Raw genomic sequence first — 17,414 nt, 5'->3', positions numbered from 1 at the left:
ATTAGTTAAAGTAGTTTTGAGTCAATGCATGAGTGTGTAATCTCATTGGTCCAGGCAAGAGAAGAAGACGCAACAAAGGGAACAACACAGGGGGAACATCTATCCTATTCCATCTGCCTGCATTCTCTTTCCCCCTCCCTCTCATCCACCTCCCAAGAGAGCAATCAGCCACCCCAGCATCAACCCTTTTAGCTCTTATCTTGCACGCTCCCCTTTTTTGTACCCCTGTCAAACAATTTTCACTCTTTTTTACATTTTACATAATTGCACTGCGCAGCAGCACATTCAGGTGTTTACATTCATCAACTGCACTGTTCCGTCAACCCATCTAAAGTTTGAAAGAGTCTGTAGGATTAGCGTCTCACAGTAGTCATAATGATATGGAAGATGTGCAATAGTGAGTACGTCAGTACAATGAATTTATAGAGCGCCTTTCATAGACTTACATAACAACGTGCTGTGCAACACAGGACAAATCTTTAAAACAAAGAAAATCTCAAAAGAAAAGAATATAAAAAGAAATCTATGAATTTGCTGCCTTTTTCTTTTTGTCTAATATGACACACTAGTAGAAGGAAGAAATCATATTTTAAAAAATTTAACACAAACATGAATTTTCTGCATATAAAGATTGGGAAATGACCATATTGTTGTGAAGAAAAAGCAGGTCAATGTCCGGACTGTCCTAACTGAAGCGACAGGGTTAATTATGCTAATTAAAATATTGGCAGAATAATGCAACGTTTTTCTATTTGAGATAAAACAAATTTATATCAATCAAATTTTATTGAAATAGAATCAATTTCATAAACCATGGAAACTAAAAAGAATTCAGAATCCTATTAGAACCAAACACTCACCTTAAAGAGCAAGTCACCCCCAAATCACATTTTTTTTGCTGATAAACTATATAAAGGAGTGTCTAATCATGCTACAGACACGTGTCGTCAATAATTTGGCAGTTCAGTGCATCTTGGTTAAAATTCAAATATTCTGCCTAAAACTGCCAGTGTTGCGCCGTTGTCAGGGAAAAATTCTGCACTGTATTTGAATTTAAATCTGCCACCGCTATTGGCTAAGAGGTATGCTATGATGTCATCTGGTATATTATGATGTCATAATTCCATTGTGAGCCTCGGTGTGTTTGTATTTGTTAGCGGCTCCGCCCTCTCGGTCTGCCAAGCAACAGCATTTGTTGCATTTTTCAAACATGAAGTGGGAGTGAAGTACGTTTCTTGTAGGGGGTGACTTGCTCTTTAAAATAACTTGTTTATGAAGATTTCCAATGGCTTCTTGCTGGGAAGGGTTAGGGTTAGAAAGAAAGGAGACTAGAAAACAACTTCTTGTTTGTTTGCGTCACTGTTCAGACATTACTGATAAACCAGAAGAGGTCGATAAGTGTTGATTGATGCAGTTTTTTCCAGTTCTCCTTGAAGAAATTATTAAAATTAGAGCAAAAATAAAATAAAGTTGTTGATTTTTAAAAAGAATTTGGCAAATAAATGTGGTTGAACCAAGAACGGGGTAAACATTTCTGATTGTAAACAACTACCTCTGCATTGCAATTGCGCACACCTGCTGCTATACGTTTTGTATATTATTAGCGATATTTACCTGTTTAATATTATCTTATTGTTAGGGATGTTTTTTTGTTTTTGTTATTGTTGTGCATCTGCACTTATGCTAATGTCTACGCATGGGACAGTGTGAAACGTAATTTTAATTCCTTTGTAAGGCAAGCACATTCGAAGAAATTGACAAATAAAGTATTCTATTCTATTCTATTCTAAGAAATTATTAAAGTTAGAGCAAAAATAAAATAAAGTTGTTGATTTTTTAAAAGAATTTGGTAAATACATTATCAAACAGAGAGCAATCATTCCAGTGTGATAAAACGTGACAGTATTTTACAGGGTCATTTTGTATAAATACACTCCAACATAAGAGTTAAAAGATTTATCTTAAAAATGTAGTTGGATTAAATTTTAAACAGGAACTCCTGTTACGTGTTTGATCTTGAAGTAGTTAATGCATTTCCCAAAATTAATTTACAGGAAAAATCTGGCCATAAATGAACAATGGAATTAGAAATTCCTGTTAGTTTATAAAATGTGTATCGTTTAGTAAAAAAGTTCAGAATGCCTGTGCTCGGCTTCTGACCAAGTCCTCCAAACACACCCACATCACCCCGCTTCTCCTCCAGCTTCATTTGCTGCCAGTCAACTTCAGGGTTCATTTCAAGATCCTGGTTCTGGTCTGTAGGGCCTTACATGGACAAGCACCATCATACATTGGTGATCTTCTCAGTCCCTAGCACCCCCAGCAGGTCCCTGAGGTCCAGTGATCAAAGCCTACTGGTTGTGCAGCACCAGGCTAAAGACCAAAGGTGACAGATCATTTGCTGCTGTGGCCCCCAGACTCTGGAACTCTCTCCCCCTGAGCCTGAGATCAGTGGACTCAGTGGTCTCCTTTAAAAAGCAGCTGAAAACTCACCTGTTCAAGCTGGTTTTGGAGTGACCTTCATCACCCTCTCCTTGTTCTGCTCTCCCCACCTATTCCACCTTCCCCAGGATCCACTGATTTCCCTCTTTCCTATGCACTCTCTATTTCTTTAAATTTTTTTAAATCACAATTGTCTATTTTTTGCTCATTTAAAATATATTTTTAATCATTTTCTAAATTCTTTTTTATATTTTTTGTTTTTGTGAAGCGCCTCGTGATTTTTATCTTGAGAGGCGCTATTGAAAAGATATTTTCTTTTTCTTCTAAAAAGATTTTATTCTAAAAGTTGCTCTATAAAGAAAAATGTATGTAGAAATCATGTAGAAACGCGTTCAAACCATAGGTTGGGAGTAGTTCTGGATTCGTGGGGTGCTCCCTCTGTTATTATTAGCAACATTTTAGCTTTAATCTAATATTATGAAGATGTGTTCATATAAATGTAAAAGTTCTTTTAGCTGCAGCCTCTGTCTGAAGCATGAGCCTATATTGCAAAGAATTCCCACTTCTTTCAAATTGTTTAATCCAAAAGTCGCAATCGACCAGGTTCCAGCTATCTTCCCATAAAACCTGCTTATTTTCCCTGCTGTGAAATGCAGTTACGTTTCTATTTTAGTGTATCACATTTCAAACGCGCACACGTTTATAGCAACTCGAAATGTTTGATAGTTTTAGCATTTCGCAGTCAAGTTGTTCATCTTCTCATGTTTAGACGATCTTGTTTAGTCACGTGCTTACTAACCTAACCAATCAGGAGACAGCGGCTAACGGTTGCGTTTTGAAATCAGCGGCATATATGACAGCTCACAGCAGCTTGTTGAGCAGTAATTCACGCAAGCTTACGAGGTTTTCCGAAAACAGGATTTTATTTGGGAAAAGATGTCGAAAAAACAGATTTTCTACTCTGACAAGTACAACGACGACGAGTTCGAGTACAGGTAATCCATAATATTTCCAAAATTAGTTATCTGTTTGGTCCAAAATATCAATATAACGCCTCTCTTTTTGCGCCGTGTCTCACTACAACTTTTTAAAACATGGCGCCAGTTTTATTTCCATATAGCTTCAGCGGTAACCGGGTAGAATATGTTAGTGTTATTGCATAAACCACGGTTCGTAAACAACGCCTGGCTAGCTGCTAGCCATGCTAACACCGTTGTTACCGTTGTTTTCAGAGGGCTATCAAATGCAGTTTTGTTTTGGTACAACTGAAGAAACATGCATTATAGGAGCTTTTGCCCCCCCCACAGGCACGTTGTGCTCCCGAAGCAGCTGTCCAAACTGGTGCCGACCTCCCATTTGATGACAGAAGAAGAATGGAGAGGTCTGGGGGTGCAACAGAGCCAGGGCTGGATCCACTACATGATCCACAAACCAGGTTAGTAACCATCAAACTGCCCCCCCCCCCCCCCCCCCAGCTTTGGTCAAACTAAAATAAATCAACATAAATATAAACAAGTCCTTCAAGTTTATGTTATGGTTATAGCAACTGAATGGTTATTGCATTTAATTTCGTGATTGTATAATAGTTACAAACGTGTTCCCTCATTGTTCAAAAAAGTTATAGTTACACACACAGAGACTACACAAATGTTACATTTTAGATTGTATAGTTTAGATCCAGACTGTTTATTAGCTAAATAAATATTGATCCATCAATATATCCCTGAGTTGTTTGCATTTTCTCACCAACAAGTATAAGTGTTCAGTGTTTTTATTTATTTTCTTTTTCAATTTCTTCACCTCAGATTATGATCTATTTTAAGTCACAGTGTCTGTCAATGTTTTAACCATGACTATATTTCCTTAGGCATCATTCAAATAGTCAGATGTTCCTAAAAATGCAGCTTCACAGAAATGAAGTTTTTCTATAGTTATCCAGCGAACGCTCTGTATAAAGATGCATTTCATGACAGTTATGTAAACATGTGGTTATTCTGATTTCATATGCAGCTGACACATGCCTGCTTTGCTTTTACTCCCCAGAGCCACATATACTACTTTTCAGAAGGCCTCTAACTAAGGAATGAATGGAAACCACCTTTAAAACGTGTTTTTATTTGTTTTCTTGTTTGTGTTGCTGCTTCATAAATCTCTTTGTATTTACGTGTTCTTGTATCTTGTATAGAAAGGCTGTACTTGCTTAGTTTGGTGCTTTTTTCAAATTCCCTCCATTGTTTTTATGTTTGTGTATTTTGAGGTAATGAGAGTAAAAATGTTGCTTGGGTTCAACTGCAAGTAAATCCTTGTGGACTAAAACATGAAGTTTATGTTTTGACTTACATTTTATAAAGGTTTATTTACTAAGGGGATGTTACTAGCAAAATGTTGTAGATGGAGTCTTTGTTTTTGTTAAAGTTATGCTGAAGATGTATACATATATTTTTTTAGATGATAGAAAATTGCCAGTGAGTTGGTTGATTTGACATATTACCAAAAGAACAAAATAAAATAGTATTGATTATATATTTGTGTATTTTTATTTTTGTTATAGATTTATATTTCTGATGTTTGTCATGGACCAATAACAAGTGGGGTGACAAATTCGGAGTGTCTTATGCCCATGGAGTAGGCTGGTGCTCGGGCCTTGTGAGCCATGACTTTTTCTGCATTATATGTCCCAGGACCAGGATTTTTGGTGTCATCTTTCGGTAAGCTGTGACGTCCCAACATGGAAAACGCAGGCTGCCGGGGAAGATAAACACTCGGGTCCGTGCTGTTGTAGCTGCAGGGGCCAGGTGTCTTGGTTAAATCCACGGATGGTCCCCCTCTGCTGAAACTACCTGACATGGTGTAGCTTGCACTGGCCGGCTTGTTTGGTACACGAGAGCCGAGGAGTGGAGGCAGACTGTACTTGTTAGGAGCAGGGACTGGGTCTGAGCTGCAGTAGCGTGTACGAGAGCCCATTGTGTAGGATGGGGGTCTTCGCTGCAGGTTGCATGGTGGCGCTCTCTCGGGGCTGTAAGCGCCAGGTCCTGGAGTGTGGAACAGCGCATCTGTTGACCGGAGAACAAATGACAGTTTAATGTCGGATCAACACATCAGCAGTGAGTTTCAGTCATTACAGCTGAAAACAGACTGTTTTCAAAACCAGTAGTCTTGTATCTAACCTCCTAGGGCCCCGTATCCACATGTGGACATTGGCTCCTTGCACTATAAAATTTTATTCTCCTCAACTTAGACCTTTTTGTTAAAGTCAATATCAAGTGTCTATAAAGTTAAAGTCCCATTAGTTGTCTCACACACAGGTGTGTGTGCGAAATTTGTTCTCCACATTTGACCCATCCCCTGGGGGAGCGGTGAGCTGCAGACACAGCCGCGCTCGGGAACTATTTGGTGGTTTAACCCCCCAATCCAACCCCCTTAATGCTGAGTGTCAAGCAGGGAGGCATTGGGTCCCATTTTTTCAAAGTCTTTGGTATGACCCGATCAGGAATCAAACCCTCATCTCCCAGTCTCAGGGCGGACACTCTACCACTAGGCCACTGAGCTGGTAAATATTAAGTGAAAACATTTGTTTTCTTTCTTTAAAAAAAAGAAATTAGACATTTTTATTTTATTTTAAGATTTGTAATTTTGTTTCTGTTAATGAGAGTAGACTAATCTAACAGCTAGATATGTTTTTTTTCTTTTAACTCTCATCAAATGCAAGTTTGGGGCTCAGGAGCAAAAATGTATTAAAGATAACTTGTTAACAAGAAAATCCTACCCCTTTTTTTAGTTCTACCCAAGATTGAATGTGAAGGTGCTCCATCCTTTCCAAATCGAGTGATTTTTGGATCAATGCGATAACGAGGTCCTGGACTGGAGTCAAGGGAATACACTAAAGATGGTGAAAGAATGGAAAGGAAATTAAAAACTATGTAATATCAAATCATGATTTGTCGCCCCCTGGTGGCTCATAAATCCTATTACATAAAAATACATTGACAAAAAGTGATGTTCATTATAACGTAACATATTTATGAAAGAATACACACGAGAAAACAATGTGCTGTTTGCTGATAAACCTTCAGAAATAATAGTTTATTTGTGCTTTTTTATGATTATTCTTTTAAATGTAAATGTTTGAACTTAATGAAGGACAACAGGACATGAATGAGGAAAAAATGAACTGGCTCACTGGTATTAATGGTTCTGGCGTGGAAAGAATATGCAGGGCCGCTTGATTTTGTGAAATCATGACCAATGAATCCAATTGTAGGAGGAAGTCCATAACGCCCAGGTCCTGGTCCTGGAGACAGGTGGAAGTAGTGTGACTATGTTCTCATTCACAAACTTACAAGTCACTTATTTTCTACCTTCCAACATGACAATGACCCTAAGCACACAGCTAAAATAATGAAGGAATGGCTTCAGGGCTTCTGTGACTGTTCTTGAATGGTTGGATTAGCTCAAAAGGGTGCTTCTGCTAAATACTGAACTAAGGGTCTGAAGACTTAGGACCATGTGATATTTCAAAAATTCTTCTTTAATAACTAAATGTTCTATTTCGTCTAGTCTTAGCCCTTAAGCGAGCTGCTATTGGAAGGATGATCTCCGCATCAGCCAATCATGAAGAGCTTAAATGTACGCCCACCAATAGTGGGCCCCCTCGTGGTATATAACCGCAGTGACCCCACTGCTCGCCTCCTTTTTCTCTTCATGCCAAGCTGAGAGCTTCTTAAAGAGCAAATTTATCCAGAAAGAGCAAGATTATCCGAGAAGACTTACCAGCCATGTCCAGCGACGCCAGACCCTGCCCGACCTGCCAGTCGGGCTCCATTTCCAGCGGAGACCTGCACGCTAAGTGTGAGGTCTGTCTCGGGGCTCACCACGCTGGCCTGGCCTTGACCCCGCAGGCCTCGTGCCCGTTCTGTGCCGCTCTGCCCGTGGCAGAGAAGATTCGCCGGGTCGAGTACTTCACTCCCGCCGCCGACGAAGAATTTCCGGTGGCTGACTCGTACCCGCTGGACAAGGCGTTGGATTTCTTCGACGCCGGTCAGGAGCCGGCTGGCTTCAACCGGCTGGATGACGTCACCGACAGCGAGAACTACGACGAGGCGGCATCCCTCCTAGACATAACGGAGGTCGATGAGCTCCGCCCAGCGGGTCCTTCTGCCCCAGTGGCTTCTCGCTCCTCCCTGCCAGCAGTAAGAGCACTGCTCCAGGAGCTGCCCGTCATCATTTCTGCGGCAGCAGCCCACAAGGGGCTAGCTGTGCCAGAACCAGCCCCACCTGAAGCGGATGATTTGGCGGGAATCTTCGGGGCAACTCAGACACGCTGTCTAGACCCTATTTGGCCGCGCTTCCCTGCTGCTATGAGCTGCTGGTCTGCCGCCTTCTCCGAGCCTGCCAAGCTCAAGGCACCAGTCTCCACCTTTGCGCCCATCACCAAGGTCGAGGAGTTTTCCGACCAAGGCTGGCCGTCCGTTCCTCCGCTAGAGCCGGACTTGGCCTCGCTGTTTGGCGCCAAGAACCACCTCGCTGGCCCGCAAGCTGTTCCCGCTTCAAAACATGACCAGCTGCTGACGCGGCTCACCGACCGCGCACATCAGTGTGCCTTTCAGACCGGCGCTGCAGGGAATAACATCGCCCTCCTTGCCTTCGGCGTCTCGAGGATGATGGAGGAGCTGGAAGCCCCCGAGGAGTCGAAGGCCGTCATTACTAAGACTGCTGATGCTATCCTCAATTTGTGTGCTGCTGTGCTCACCGGTTCTGCTCGCATCGCTGCCTGGCAGACCCTCATCCAGCGAGCGATCTGGCTCAAGGCCCTGCCCTCCATTCCGGAGCATCTGCAAAGGGAGATGCTGGACGGCCCCATCACCACCGATGTTCTGTTTGGTCCCCATCTTAGGGGCGTCATTGAGAGGGCTCAGAAGACGGCCGAACTATCGGCTATGGTACGAGACCTGGTTCACCCTCGGTCAGCCTCGCACTCCGGCCGTTCTGCCAGAGGATGGGACGAACGGCGCGGAAGCTTCAAACGCCCAGCTGCACCGTCCGCTCCACGGAGCCGGCCTCCCGCTTCGGCTCCACATCAGCGGGACCAGCGAGATGGCGGGCAACGGTTCCGGCGGGGCCAGCAGACGCCGTCTTGGCAGTCCCAGGTGCACGAGCCTCGCCGAAAGCAGCCACGGAAGTGACTCTTTGGGGGGAATGTGTGTGTACATGATTGTAATGTTGATGTTGGTTTTGAAATAAAACCCAAAACATGTCACTCAAAGAGCACAATCCTACAGTCCTCCGCAGAATCTCCTGCCGAGTTCTCACACATGTTCCCCACACCAAGCACTGCTGCACGCACACATGTTCCTGCAGGCAGTCATAATATACGGCCAACCGTAAGGGTGCGCTCCATTGGCGCTCCGGCCCCAGCATCCGGCCGGGCCCAACTCTCACCACATCGTCGTGTGGGGCGAGATGTCAGGTCGCTGTCTCGACCACGCGTGGCGGCACAGTGCGCGGCTTCGTCCGCTGGCACTTTGTCGCCCCCGTGCACAGGCTCGGCTCCCACTCGTCCTTCACTTTCGGACTCCACGCTCCGCGGTGCGGACCAGCCTGTTCCAGCTGTTTCGCACCCGCCCTTTCGAGCGCAGCCCTCCATGGGTCGCCCCCAGTTCTCTGGTACGGGCGACGGCGGTAAGGGCGCATGCACAACCCTCAGTCGTTGCTCACGTGACCGCGCACACGCGTCCTCTGTCGGAACGCGCGCACGAGTGGCGCCGCCTTTGTATCATGAGCAAATGGATTTCGGACACCATTCATTGCGGTCACACACTTCATTTTCAGGTCACTCCACCTCCCTTCAACGGGATCGTGGAGACGACGTTCACATCGCAAGTACAGTCTCAGGCTCTAGAGCTGGAGTTGCGGGAACTTCTGTCCAAGGACGCTATTTCACGAGTCCCTCGCGGACAAGAGCTCTCGGGCTTCTACTCCCGCTACTTCATAGTACCGAAGAAGTCGGGAGGAATGAGACCGATTCTCGACCTGTCCCTGTTCAACTGCTCCATAGCAGTAATGCATTTCCGCATGTTAACGATGAGACAAGTCCTGGAATATGTGCGCCCCGGGGATTGGTTCACGTCAATCGACCTGAAAGACGCATACTTCCACATACCAGTAATTCCGAATCACCGGAAGTTTCTGCGTTTTTCGTTCAAGGGAGTTCAATATCAGTTCAATCGCCTCCCTTTCGGCTACTCGCTAGCCCCGCGCACCTTCTCCAAATGTCTGGAGACCGCGCTGCAGCCACTGCGCACGGAGGGAATGAGGGTTTTATTTTACTTGGACGATCTTCTCCTGTGCGCTCGGTCCAAGGACGAGGCGTCACAGCAAACCAGGAGGTTGACAGAGCATCTGTCGACCCTGGGGTTTTCTATAAACTGGGAAAAGAGCTCCGTTCTTCCATCCCAGTCGATTGTGTATCTAGGGGTGGAGTTGGACGCCTCCCTGATGAGAGCACGTTTGTCGCCTGCAAGAGCGGCAGATCTCTCCACGGTGATCTCCCGTGTACAACCCCGCAAGATCGTGAGAGCCCTGTTAGTCATGAAACTCCTGGGCATGATGTCCGCAGCCCACGCTGTGGTACCGCTAGGCTTGCTGCACACGAGGCGCTTGCAACGTTGGTTCACCCGCCTCCGGGTGCACCCAATACGTCAGAAGAGACGTATGTTGAGGATTCCCCCTTCAGTGGGCGGGGACCTCGCTCACTGGGGGAACCCCTGCATCCTCTCACGCGGGGTTCCCATCGGACGTCCTGCGTCACACGTATCTGTGTTTACGGATGCGTCACTGTCGGGGTGGGGGGGCACGTGCTTGTCCCATACGGTGGCGGATCGTTGGCCCTCCCACACGCACGAGCACATAAATGTGTTGGAGCTTATGACAGTGAGGAATGTGATCAGACACTTTGCTGCCCTTCTCGAGGGCCGTCATGTCGAAGTTCACACAGACAACCAGGTGGCGGCAGCCTACATAAATCGCCAAGGGGGAGTTCGATCCCTCCCTCTGTTGTGTGTCGCCACAGATTTACTGTGTTGGACACATGTCCACCTGCTGTCCATCAGGGCCATCTACATTCCGGGGGTCCTGAATGTAGCGGCAGACATCCTGTCGAGAGGGGGACCCCGCGACTCCGACTGGCGTCTGCATCCCGCACTGATGTCACAGATCTGGATCAGGTTCGGGGAACCGTCTGTGGATCTGTTTGCGGCTCGCGAAAACGCTCAGTGTTGCCTGTGGTTTTCCCTGAGTCCCCGGGACGGACCTCCGCTCGGGGCGGACGCCTTCTCACACCAGCCCTGGCCTCGAGCGCTCCTTTATGCGTTTCCACCAGTCCCTCTGATTCCCCGTCTCTTAGACCGAATTCGGTCGGAACGGCTCTCGGTGATTCTGGTGGCTCCCAGGCGCTTGTCCGCGTCATGGTTTCCGGACCTGCAAGCGCTAGTGTCCGGCTCCCCGTGGAGGCTCCCGTGGAGGGCGGACGCCCTTCTCCAGGCGGATGGGATAATCAAACATCCTCCGGAAATAGGCCAACGGCTGTGGGTCTGGCCGCTGAGCGGTCACGCTTAGAGGCTTCTGGGCTGCCGCATGATGTGGTCGCCACGATTCAGAGTGCGCGGGCGCCCTCTACCATTGCGTCTTACGCTGCTAAATGGGCAGCTTTCCAGAAATGGTGCACAGAGCGGAATGTTCAAGCGCTCTCCTGCCAGCTGGCGGATGTCCTGTCGTTTCTGCAGATACTGATGGACAGGGGCCTCGCCTTCAGCACTATTAAAACATATGCTGCAGCTATCTCATCCTGTCACCAAGGGTTTGGAGATAGATCTGTTTTTCAGTCATCCCCTCACAAAACGTTTTCTAAAAGGTGTCAGGAGGAACAGACCTGTGTCCCGCCCGCTTTTTCACCAGTGGGATCTAACGGTGGTTCTGCACGGCTTATCCAAAGCCCCATTTGAACCCTTGGACCAGGTCTCACTCAAGTTCCTGTCACTTAAAACTGCATTGCTGCTAGCGCTAGCATCAGTTAAGAGAGTGAGTGACCTGACCGCCCTTTCAGTGGCTCCCGCATGCCTCAGGATCCGGGAAGATGGCGGGTCTGCTGTTTTATGCCCCAATTCAGCCTTTGTGCCTAAAAGCATTAATGCTTCCTTCAAGTCCAGGTCAATTTCATTGGCTGGACTTTTTCCTCCTCCCCATAATTCTGAGGAGGAGGCGGCTTCTCACCTTCTCTGCCCGGTGCGCGCGCTTGTACGGTATGTGTCACGCACTTCAGGGATTCGTCGTTCACAAAACCTGTTTGTGCACTACAGGGAGTCTTCCCTTGGTCAGGCGCTGACGGCCCAGCGTCTTTCACACTGGCTGTGTGACGCCATTTCCCTCGCTTACACGTCATCGGGGCAGGTTTCCCCTGAGGCACTCAGGGCTCACTCAGCCAGGGGGATTTCCTCTTCGATGGCGCTCCACAGTGGTGTGTCGATGGAAGACATTTGTCAGGCTGCTTCATGGGCTTCACCCTGTTCCTTTACTCGTTATTATTTACGGGATGTGTCTTCAGGTTCCATCACTCGTTCAGTGCTTGGACCCCAGCAGGCTGAATGAATGCTTATGACGCCTCATTGGCCTTGCTGAGATGGATTTCATCCTCTCGTGGATGATGTTTTTTTAGTGGGGGCCCTTCTTTTATCGTGGCTGCCTCAGTCTTTAAGCCTGGTCTGAGGCTGAACCTCCCTCACTAAAGGAGATTGATTGGGTGTGTCCATTGGTTGTGTTAACCAGTGTGGCGTAAACCCATCCAGCTGCGCTTTATTCCAATAGCAGCTCGCTTAAGGGCTAAGACTAGACGAAATAGAACGTTGGTTACGTATTGTAACCCCAGATTCTATGAGTCTAGTCGCAGCCCTTAAGCCACTTGGCCCCACTGGTTATGATGGAATAAGAGCCATTGGAGGCGAGCAGTGGGGTCACTGCGGTTATATACCACGAGGGGGCCCACTATTGGTGGGCGTACATTTAAGCTCTTCATGATTGGCTGATGCGGAGATCATCCTTCCAATAGCAGCTCGCTTAAGGGCTGCGACTAGACTCATAGAATCTGGGGTTACAATACGTAACCAACGTTTTTCTGTCAGTATGGGGTGCTGTGTGAACATTAATGAGGACAAAATGAATTTAAAGAGCAAGTCATACAAATCAACTTTTTTTTTTTTTTTGCTAATCGTGCTGTAGACATGTGTAGTCAACAATTTGGCATTTTAGTGCATCTTAGTTAAAATTTAAATATTCAGCCTAAAACTATCAGTGTTGCACCGTCGTCAGGTAAAAACTGCACTACATTTGAATTTAAATCTTCCATCGCTATTGGCTAAGAGGTACACTTATGACGTTAGCTGGTACATTATGATGCCACGATGTCATTGTGAGCCTGTGTGTGTGAATTTGTTAGCGGCTCCACCCTCTTGGTCTGCCAGGCAACAGCATTTGTTGAATTTTTCAAATAGGAAGTGGGAGTGGAGGGGGTCTGAAATAGGACTGAGCAATAAATCTAAAATTTATCATTATTGAAATGTCTGATTCTTATCGAGAAAATGTTTCCCATGTCAATACATTTGATTAAAAAAATTAAAAAGATGTGTGTAGGTTGGCAACATTCATGTCCCTTTAAGAAGCTGTACCATCTTGAGTCACGTAAAATTGTGACTCAACGTAATACACGTGACAGCCCCATCTAGTGGACAACTTTTGTTTCTGCACATACCTGTAGTTATCGTCCATTTACAGTTGTCGAGGTGAAATCCTCAATGCATCATGATATTGGTTTTAGGCCATATCACCCAGCCCTAGTCTGAATACTTTACTACCCACTGTACATGTCGGATCTCCTTCCAATACATACGCCCAGCAGGGCTCTGAGATCTTTAGGAAGCGGTCAGCTGGTTGTACCATGGTTCAGAACCAAACAGGGCGATGCTACTTTTAGCAACTATGCTGCACACAGATAGAATCAGCTTCCTTATGAACTCAAAGGTGCCCCAACCTTCAAATCAAAGTTGAAAACTGTCCTGTTTTCGTCCGTCTTTAAGTGAATGTCTCTAATGCTGCATCTTCTGCACTGTAACATCTCAGCCTTTAACTTTGCCTTTTTATTTTTACATCTAATTTAGTTTGTGTATTTAAAATTGGATTTTAGAATTAGTTGTTTAATGCTGATTTTAATGTTTTATGTTCTTACGTACTGTACTGATAAAGCTATGTTGCCTTTCCTAAATTTGCTCCTGATTGATGTTAGTTGACAAATATAATGATCTAAGTGACACAAAGAGAACATCTGAGTCTGTAGGAACACACTTGAGTCAAACTAACAACTAAGGGCAACAACACAACATTGAAATTAGGAAAAAGACATCATGACATCAGTGGAATGTGTAAGGCAGCAAGTCCTGGTTGGTCTGTTCTGTGTATCCTTCATACACCAAATAACAAAATGACAGGCGTTGCATGACCTTCATGTACTAGCTAAAGACATCAAAACATAAAAATGATAATCATTAACAGTAGCTTTGATATTGAGTAATTCTTTGTTATACGCACCTCTTTCTTTTCCTGCTATTGCTGGGTATTTTTTCTCCATTTGACGTAAAAATAATATATAATTTTTAGGAATCCAACAATCCTAGAAAAACTAAAAAGAAATTAGGTTATTTTTAAGTGTAAAATAATGAAGACACTCCTCAAAAGTAAATGTATGCAGCTTACCTAAAAGGTAAACTCCCTGTTCAGAAGCAGGGTGTTCATAGTCAATAATCAGAACAGCACCATGTTCCTCCTGAGTCCAAGTCTGCCTGGTGGCCTTCCTCCAGGTATCACTGTACGTCCTCTGGGTTCATCCACATCTCAGCAGAAAACCCAGAGCCCGGGCTCATCCACAATCAATCCCCAATTTCCTCTGAAACAGCCAGGAAACCTGACACCTATAATACGCATCAACATGTCAACAGCATCAGACTCTCACCTGGCTCGGGTGTAATCCACCTGCCTTTTTGCCCCTTTGTCCAAAGCACCAGTCTAATGTGGCTCAGACAGGTGAATGGCCTGCCTACCAAAGGGATGGATGTATAGGTGCGCTCAGCTCAGAAACAATGTCAACACTCTGATTCAGTCTCATGTAATGCTACCTCTCTTCTGCAGACCATGAAACCCAGATCCCCTCCTTCTCTTTTCACTCTTTCTGCTCATTACAGTGTAGACATGCAATATCACTCTTCAGCCAAGCATGCAGTTACCACGGAGACTTGCACCCATGTTGCCTACAATGCTGTCTCATGGTTTCAACAGAAGTGCTAGATCAACCTTTGCAAGTCATGTTGATCTCAGCTGGAACATAATGTCCCTCTGCTTTATCAGCCTAAGCCTCCACGCACACGGAATGCCCAGCTCTAGCTTTGTTTTAGCCTTCAGATTTCTGTTTAACGTTTGTTATTTGTGGACTGTGCTGTAAGCTGCTGGAGGTATCACAAAGGGTCAGCATGTGCATCGCTTAAACATTAATCTTTAACACGCTCAAACTGTTGCTTTGGAGACTTGACTTTGTTGTTGGCAGAAACATATTTGGCTGAAGACGTACACATGCACAAATGGACATGTCTGCATTCTTTTTGTGTCTAATACACAAATGTGTCAGGGGTCAAAGGGCAAGTTATTAGAGTAAATTAAAAAGGGCCATGTCAGTTTCATGCAACCAGACTGCAGTTCTGTTGTTTTTAAAACACAACTGCCTCGGTAATGATGTAACCAATTTAAAGTCTAATAGATGAATCAATAATTAATTCAATTTAAAAAGAACCATTTATTTTCTAATTCAACATTTAGATAAACATCTACTGTAATTTATTATAATCCAAAAAATACAACAGCATTTAAAAGTGCACTGTCCACCTGCAGTCTTAGAATTTTCCACCAGGGGGCAGAAGACAAGTGAAGGATTCAGTGCATCAGGTTTCTGAATCCTCTTTGAGAGGTAGAACGTTAGACACCCAGAAACAGGCACATATACAAGATAAATGCAGGCAGCATAGGGGTTTGTCTGCTGATGGAAAGAACAAGAAGACCTGATCGTGTACAAATTTTATTCTCATTTGTTTTAAAAATTACAATCTTTGATATATGTCAAGTTTACATTTAATCAAATTTGGTACATTTACAGAAATGCTTGATTGCTTTAAAAACCAAAAAGAAACAAAATAGCTTATGATCTGTACAAAGAAGTCTCCTTGTGAGTAAACGGTGAGCAGAGGATGCTGGTGATGGCTGAGAGGTGTCAGAGACAGCTGGAGCGTCCGTGCTGAAAAAGCACATTTCCAGTAAGGAATCCAATAACGTTTTATTTGTTTGAGACTATCAGAACTCTTTCCTGCTTGATCGTTCTCCTCCAAACATACGTATCTGCTGTTTGACAAGTTAAACGTACAAAAAATCTTTCAAAAAACTTAGCTTATGTTTCTATAAAAGCATATGGTAAATTTCTCCAGCATGACACCGGCAGGTTTATTTCATTTTCAGGTATTGGGTTAAAGCTTCCCTTGGCTAGCACATGAGGGGGTGGAAGGTCAGACTTTAAACAATTAAAATGATATGACTTCTAGCTACAAATAAATACCACAGACAGAAAATATAACAAACATGTTTCACAACAACAGGTGTAATTACAGACATAAATACTTGATTATTCCTTCTGGTGTAATAAACAAAGCACACTTAATAACGAGGACGTTATGGTACTTACTGAGGACTACATGAAGACATGTCTGGAGGGTTTTTAGCTTTAATAATAATAATAATAATAATAATAATAATAATCTCTCATCCAGCCACACAAAAAACAGACATACGTGACAAAGACATCCACTCTGACTCCATTCACCTAATAAAAACGTTCACTCTCAGCCTCCAGATTCTTACAGAAGCAAGCCTGTTCTCTTCCACTGGAAAACATATTCACAACTATGATACAATTTAGAGGTCAATATGGCTTCTCTCTGAGCAAATCTGCAGAAGAAAACAAGACAAATGTTCAAATCAGGCCATGTAGACTAAATCTAATCACTATCAGAAAAGAAGCGTACCATCGCTCAGGGGTGGATTTTGTGTCCATCACAGGTGGATGGGTATCTGCTGGTTGGAGGAACTTTTTCTCTACACCAGCCCCAACATCAGGTACGTCAAACCGGTCTCCTCCATCACCAACGCCAGGCTCTGAGTCTGAGTCGTAATCGTAAGAGTAGTAGGACACCTCCGCCATGGAGCCCTGCTCCTCCTCACCTGTTTATACAGAGAGCCATTAACCCAAATCACAGCAGAAACGACGACAATTTAAAACAAACGTATAAAACAAATTATATATTGGCTGCAGCCACACTTTTATTCTATTTTACAATATGTCACTGTTGGTAGTGGTAGTAAAAGAGTGTTTAAAGGGGAACTGGGCCGTTCTGGCTTGCTTTTAGCACCCCCCAGTGTCTGTTTGTCGAACCGAAAGAAAAACCTTTCTCCTCGCCATGCGTTCATCTTTTTAACGCCTTAATCTAACAGCTGAAATGTCTCTATAGCCTTCATTAGTCTCTACAGGAGTGGTTCATCACTAAATCAAACAAATCAGCTGTGTTCATGGCTAAAACATGCAGGACACCTGCTGGAAACAGACTGCAGCTCAATTTTTCTAAGTCCCGACAGAGCGCCCGCCAGTCTGAAGTTGCAAGTGGAATATTCTGGCCAGAGGAGGTGATAGGGGCTGGGTGTCCTTTCATTAACCATGTGAAGGGTCATTTTAGCACATACTGGCTCAGGAAAATGATTTAAAACTTTAAAAAAGTTGCAAAGCAGCCCTTTACGTGTCATCATCCACAGTGCAATGCACCATTCAGAGATGGAGGGAA

The 17,414-nt window shown here is 44.6% G+C and overlaps 3 protein-coding genes across 4 annotated transcripts in view; 1 reads left to right on the top strand and 2 right to left on the bottom strand.

The window, feature by feature from the left end:
- Window positions 1-3,249: 3,249 nt before the first annotated feature.
- Window positions 3,250-4,965, top strand: cks2 (CDC28 protein kinase regulatory subunit 2). Its single transcript, XM_015971426.3, has 3 exons — window positions 3,250-3,437; window positions 3,750-3,877; window positions 4,486-4,965. The coding sequence occupies exons 1-3, from the start codon at window positions 3,379-3,381 to the stop codon at window positions 4,527-4,529; spliced, it is 231 nt and encodes a 76-aa protein (XP_015826912.1). The 5' UTR covers window positions 3,250-3,378; the 3' UTR covers window positions 4,530-4,965.
- Window positions 4,966-5,013: 48 nt separating this feature from the next.
- cimap1d (CIMAP1 family member D) lies at window positions 5,014-14,667 on the bottom strand. The gene is made up of 5 exons (XM_054730107.2): window positions 14,239-14,667; window positions 14,074-14,164; window positions 6,623-6,733; window positions 6,209-6,322; window positions 5,014-5,495 (listed from the first exon to the last, which is right to left on the bottom strand). Exons 2-5 carry the CDS (start codon window positions 14,111-14,113, stop codon window positions 5,014-5,016), a joined length of 747 nt encoding a protein of 248 aa, XP_054586082.2. The 5' UTR covers window positions 14,114-14,164; window positions 14,239-14,667.
- A 1,688-nt stretch (window positions 14,668-16,355) lies between these two features.
- cpamd8 (C3 and PZP like alpha-2-macroglobulin domain containing 8) overlaps window positions 16,356-17,414 on the bottom strand; it is a 60,038-nt gene continuing 58,979 nt past the window's right edge. For both annotated transcript variants that reach the window (XM_015971415.3, XM_054730084.2), the window contains 2 exons: window positions 16,605-16,800; window positions 16,356-16,527 (listed from right to left, as the gene is read on the bottom strand). In XM_015971415.3, coding sequence (XP_015826901.3) covers window position 16,527; window positions 16,605-16,800 — 197 coding nt within the window. In that variant the 3' untranslated portion in view covers window positions 16,356-16,526. The remainder of the gene's footprint in view (window positions 16,528-16,604; window positions 16,801-17,414) is intronic.

Source organism: Nothobranchius furzeri, chromosome 8 (genome assembly GCF_043380555.1).
Source record: "Nothobranchius furzeri strain GRZ-AD chromosome 8, NfurGRZ-RIMD1, whole genome shotgun sequence".
Taxonomy (NCBI): Eukaryota; Metazoa; Chordata; class Actinopteri; order Cyprinodontiformes; family Nothobranchiidae; genus Nothobranchius; species Nothobranchius furzeri.
Note: the sequence above shows the minus strand (reverse complement) of the source record. Positions and strands in the feature narration are given on the sequence as shown.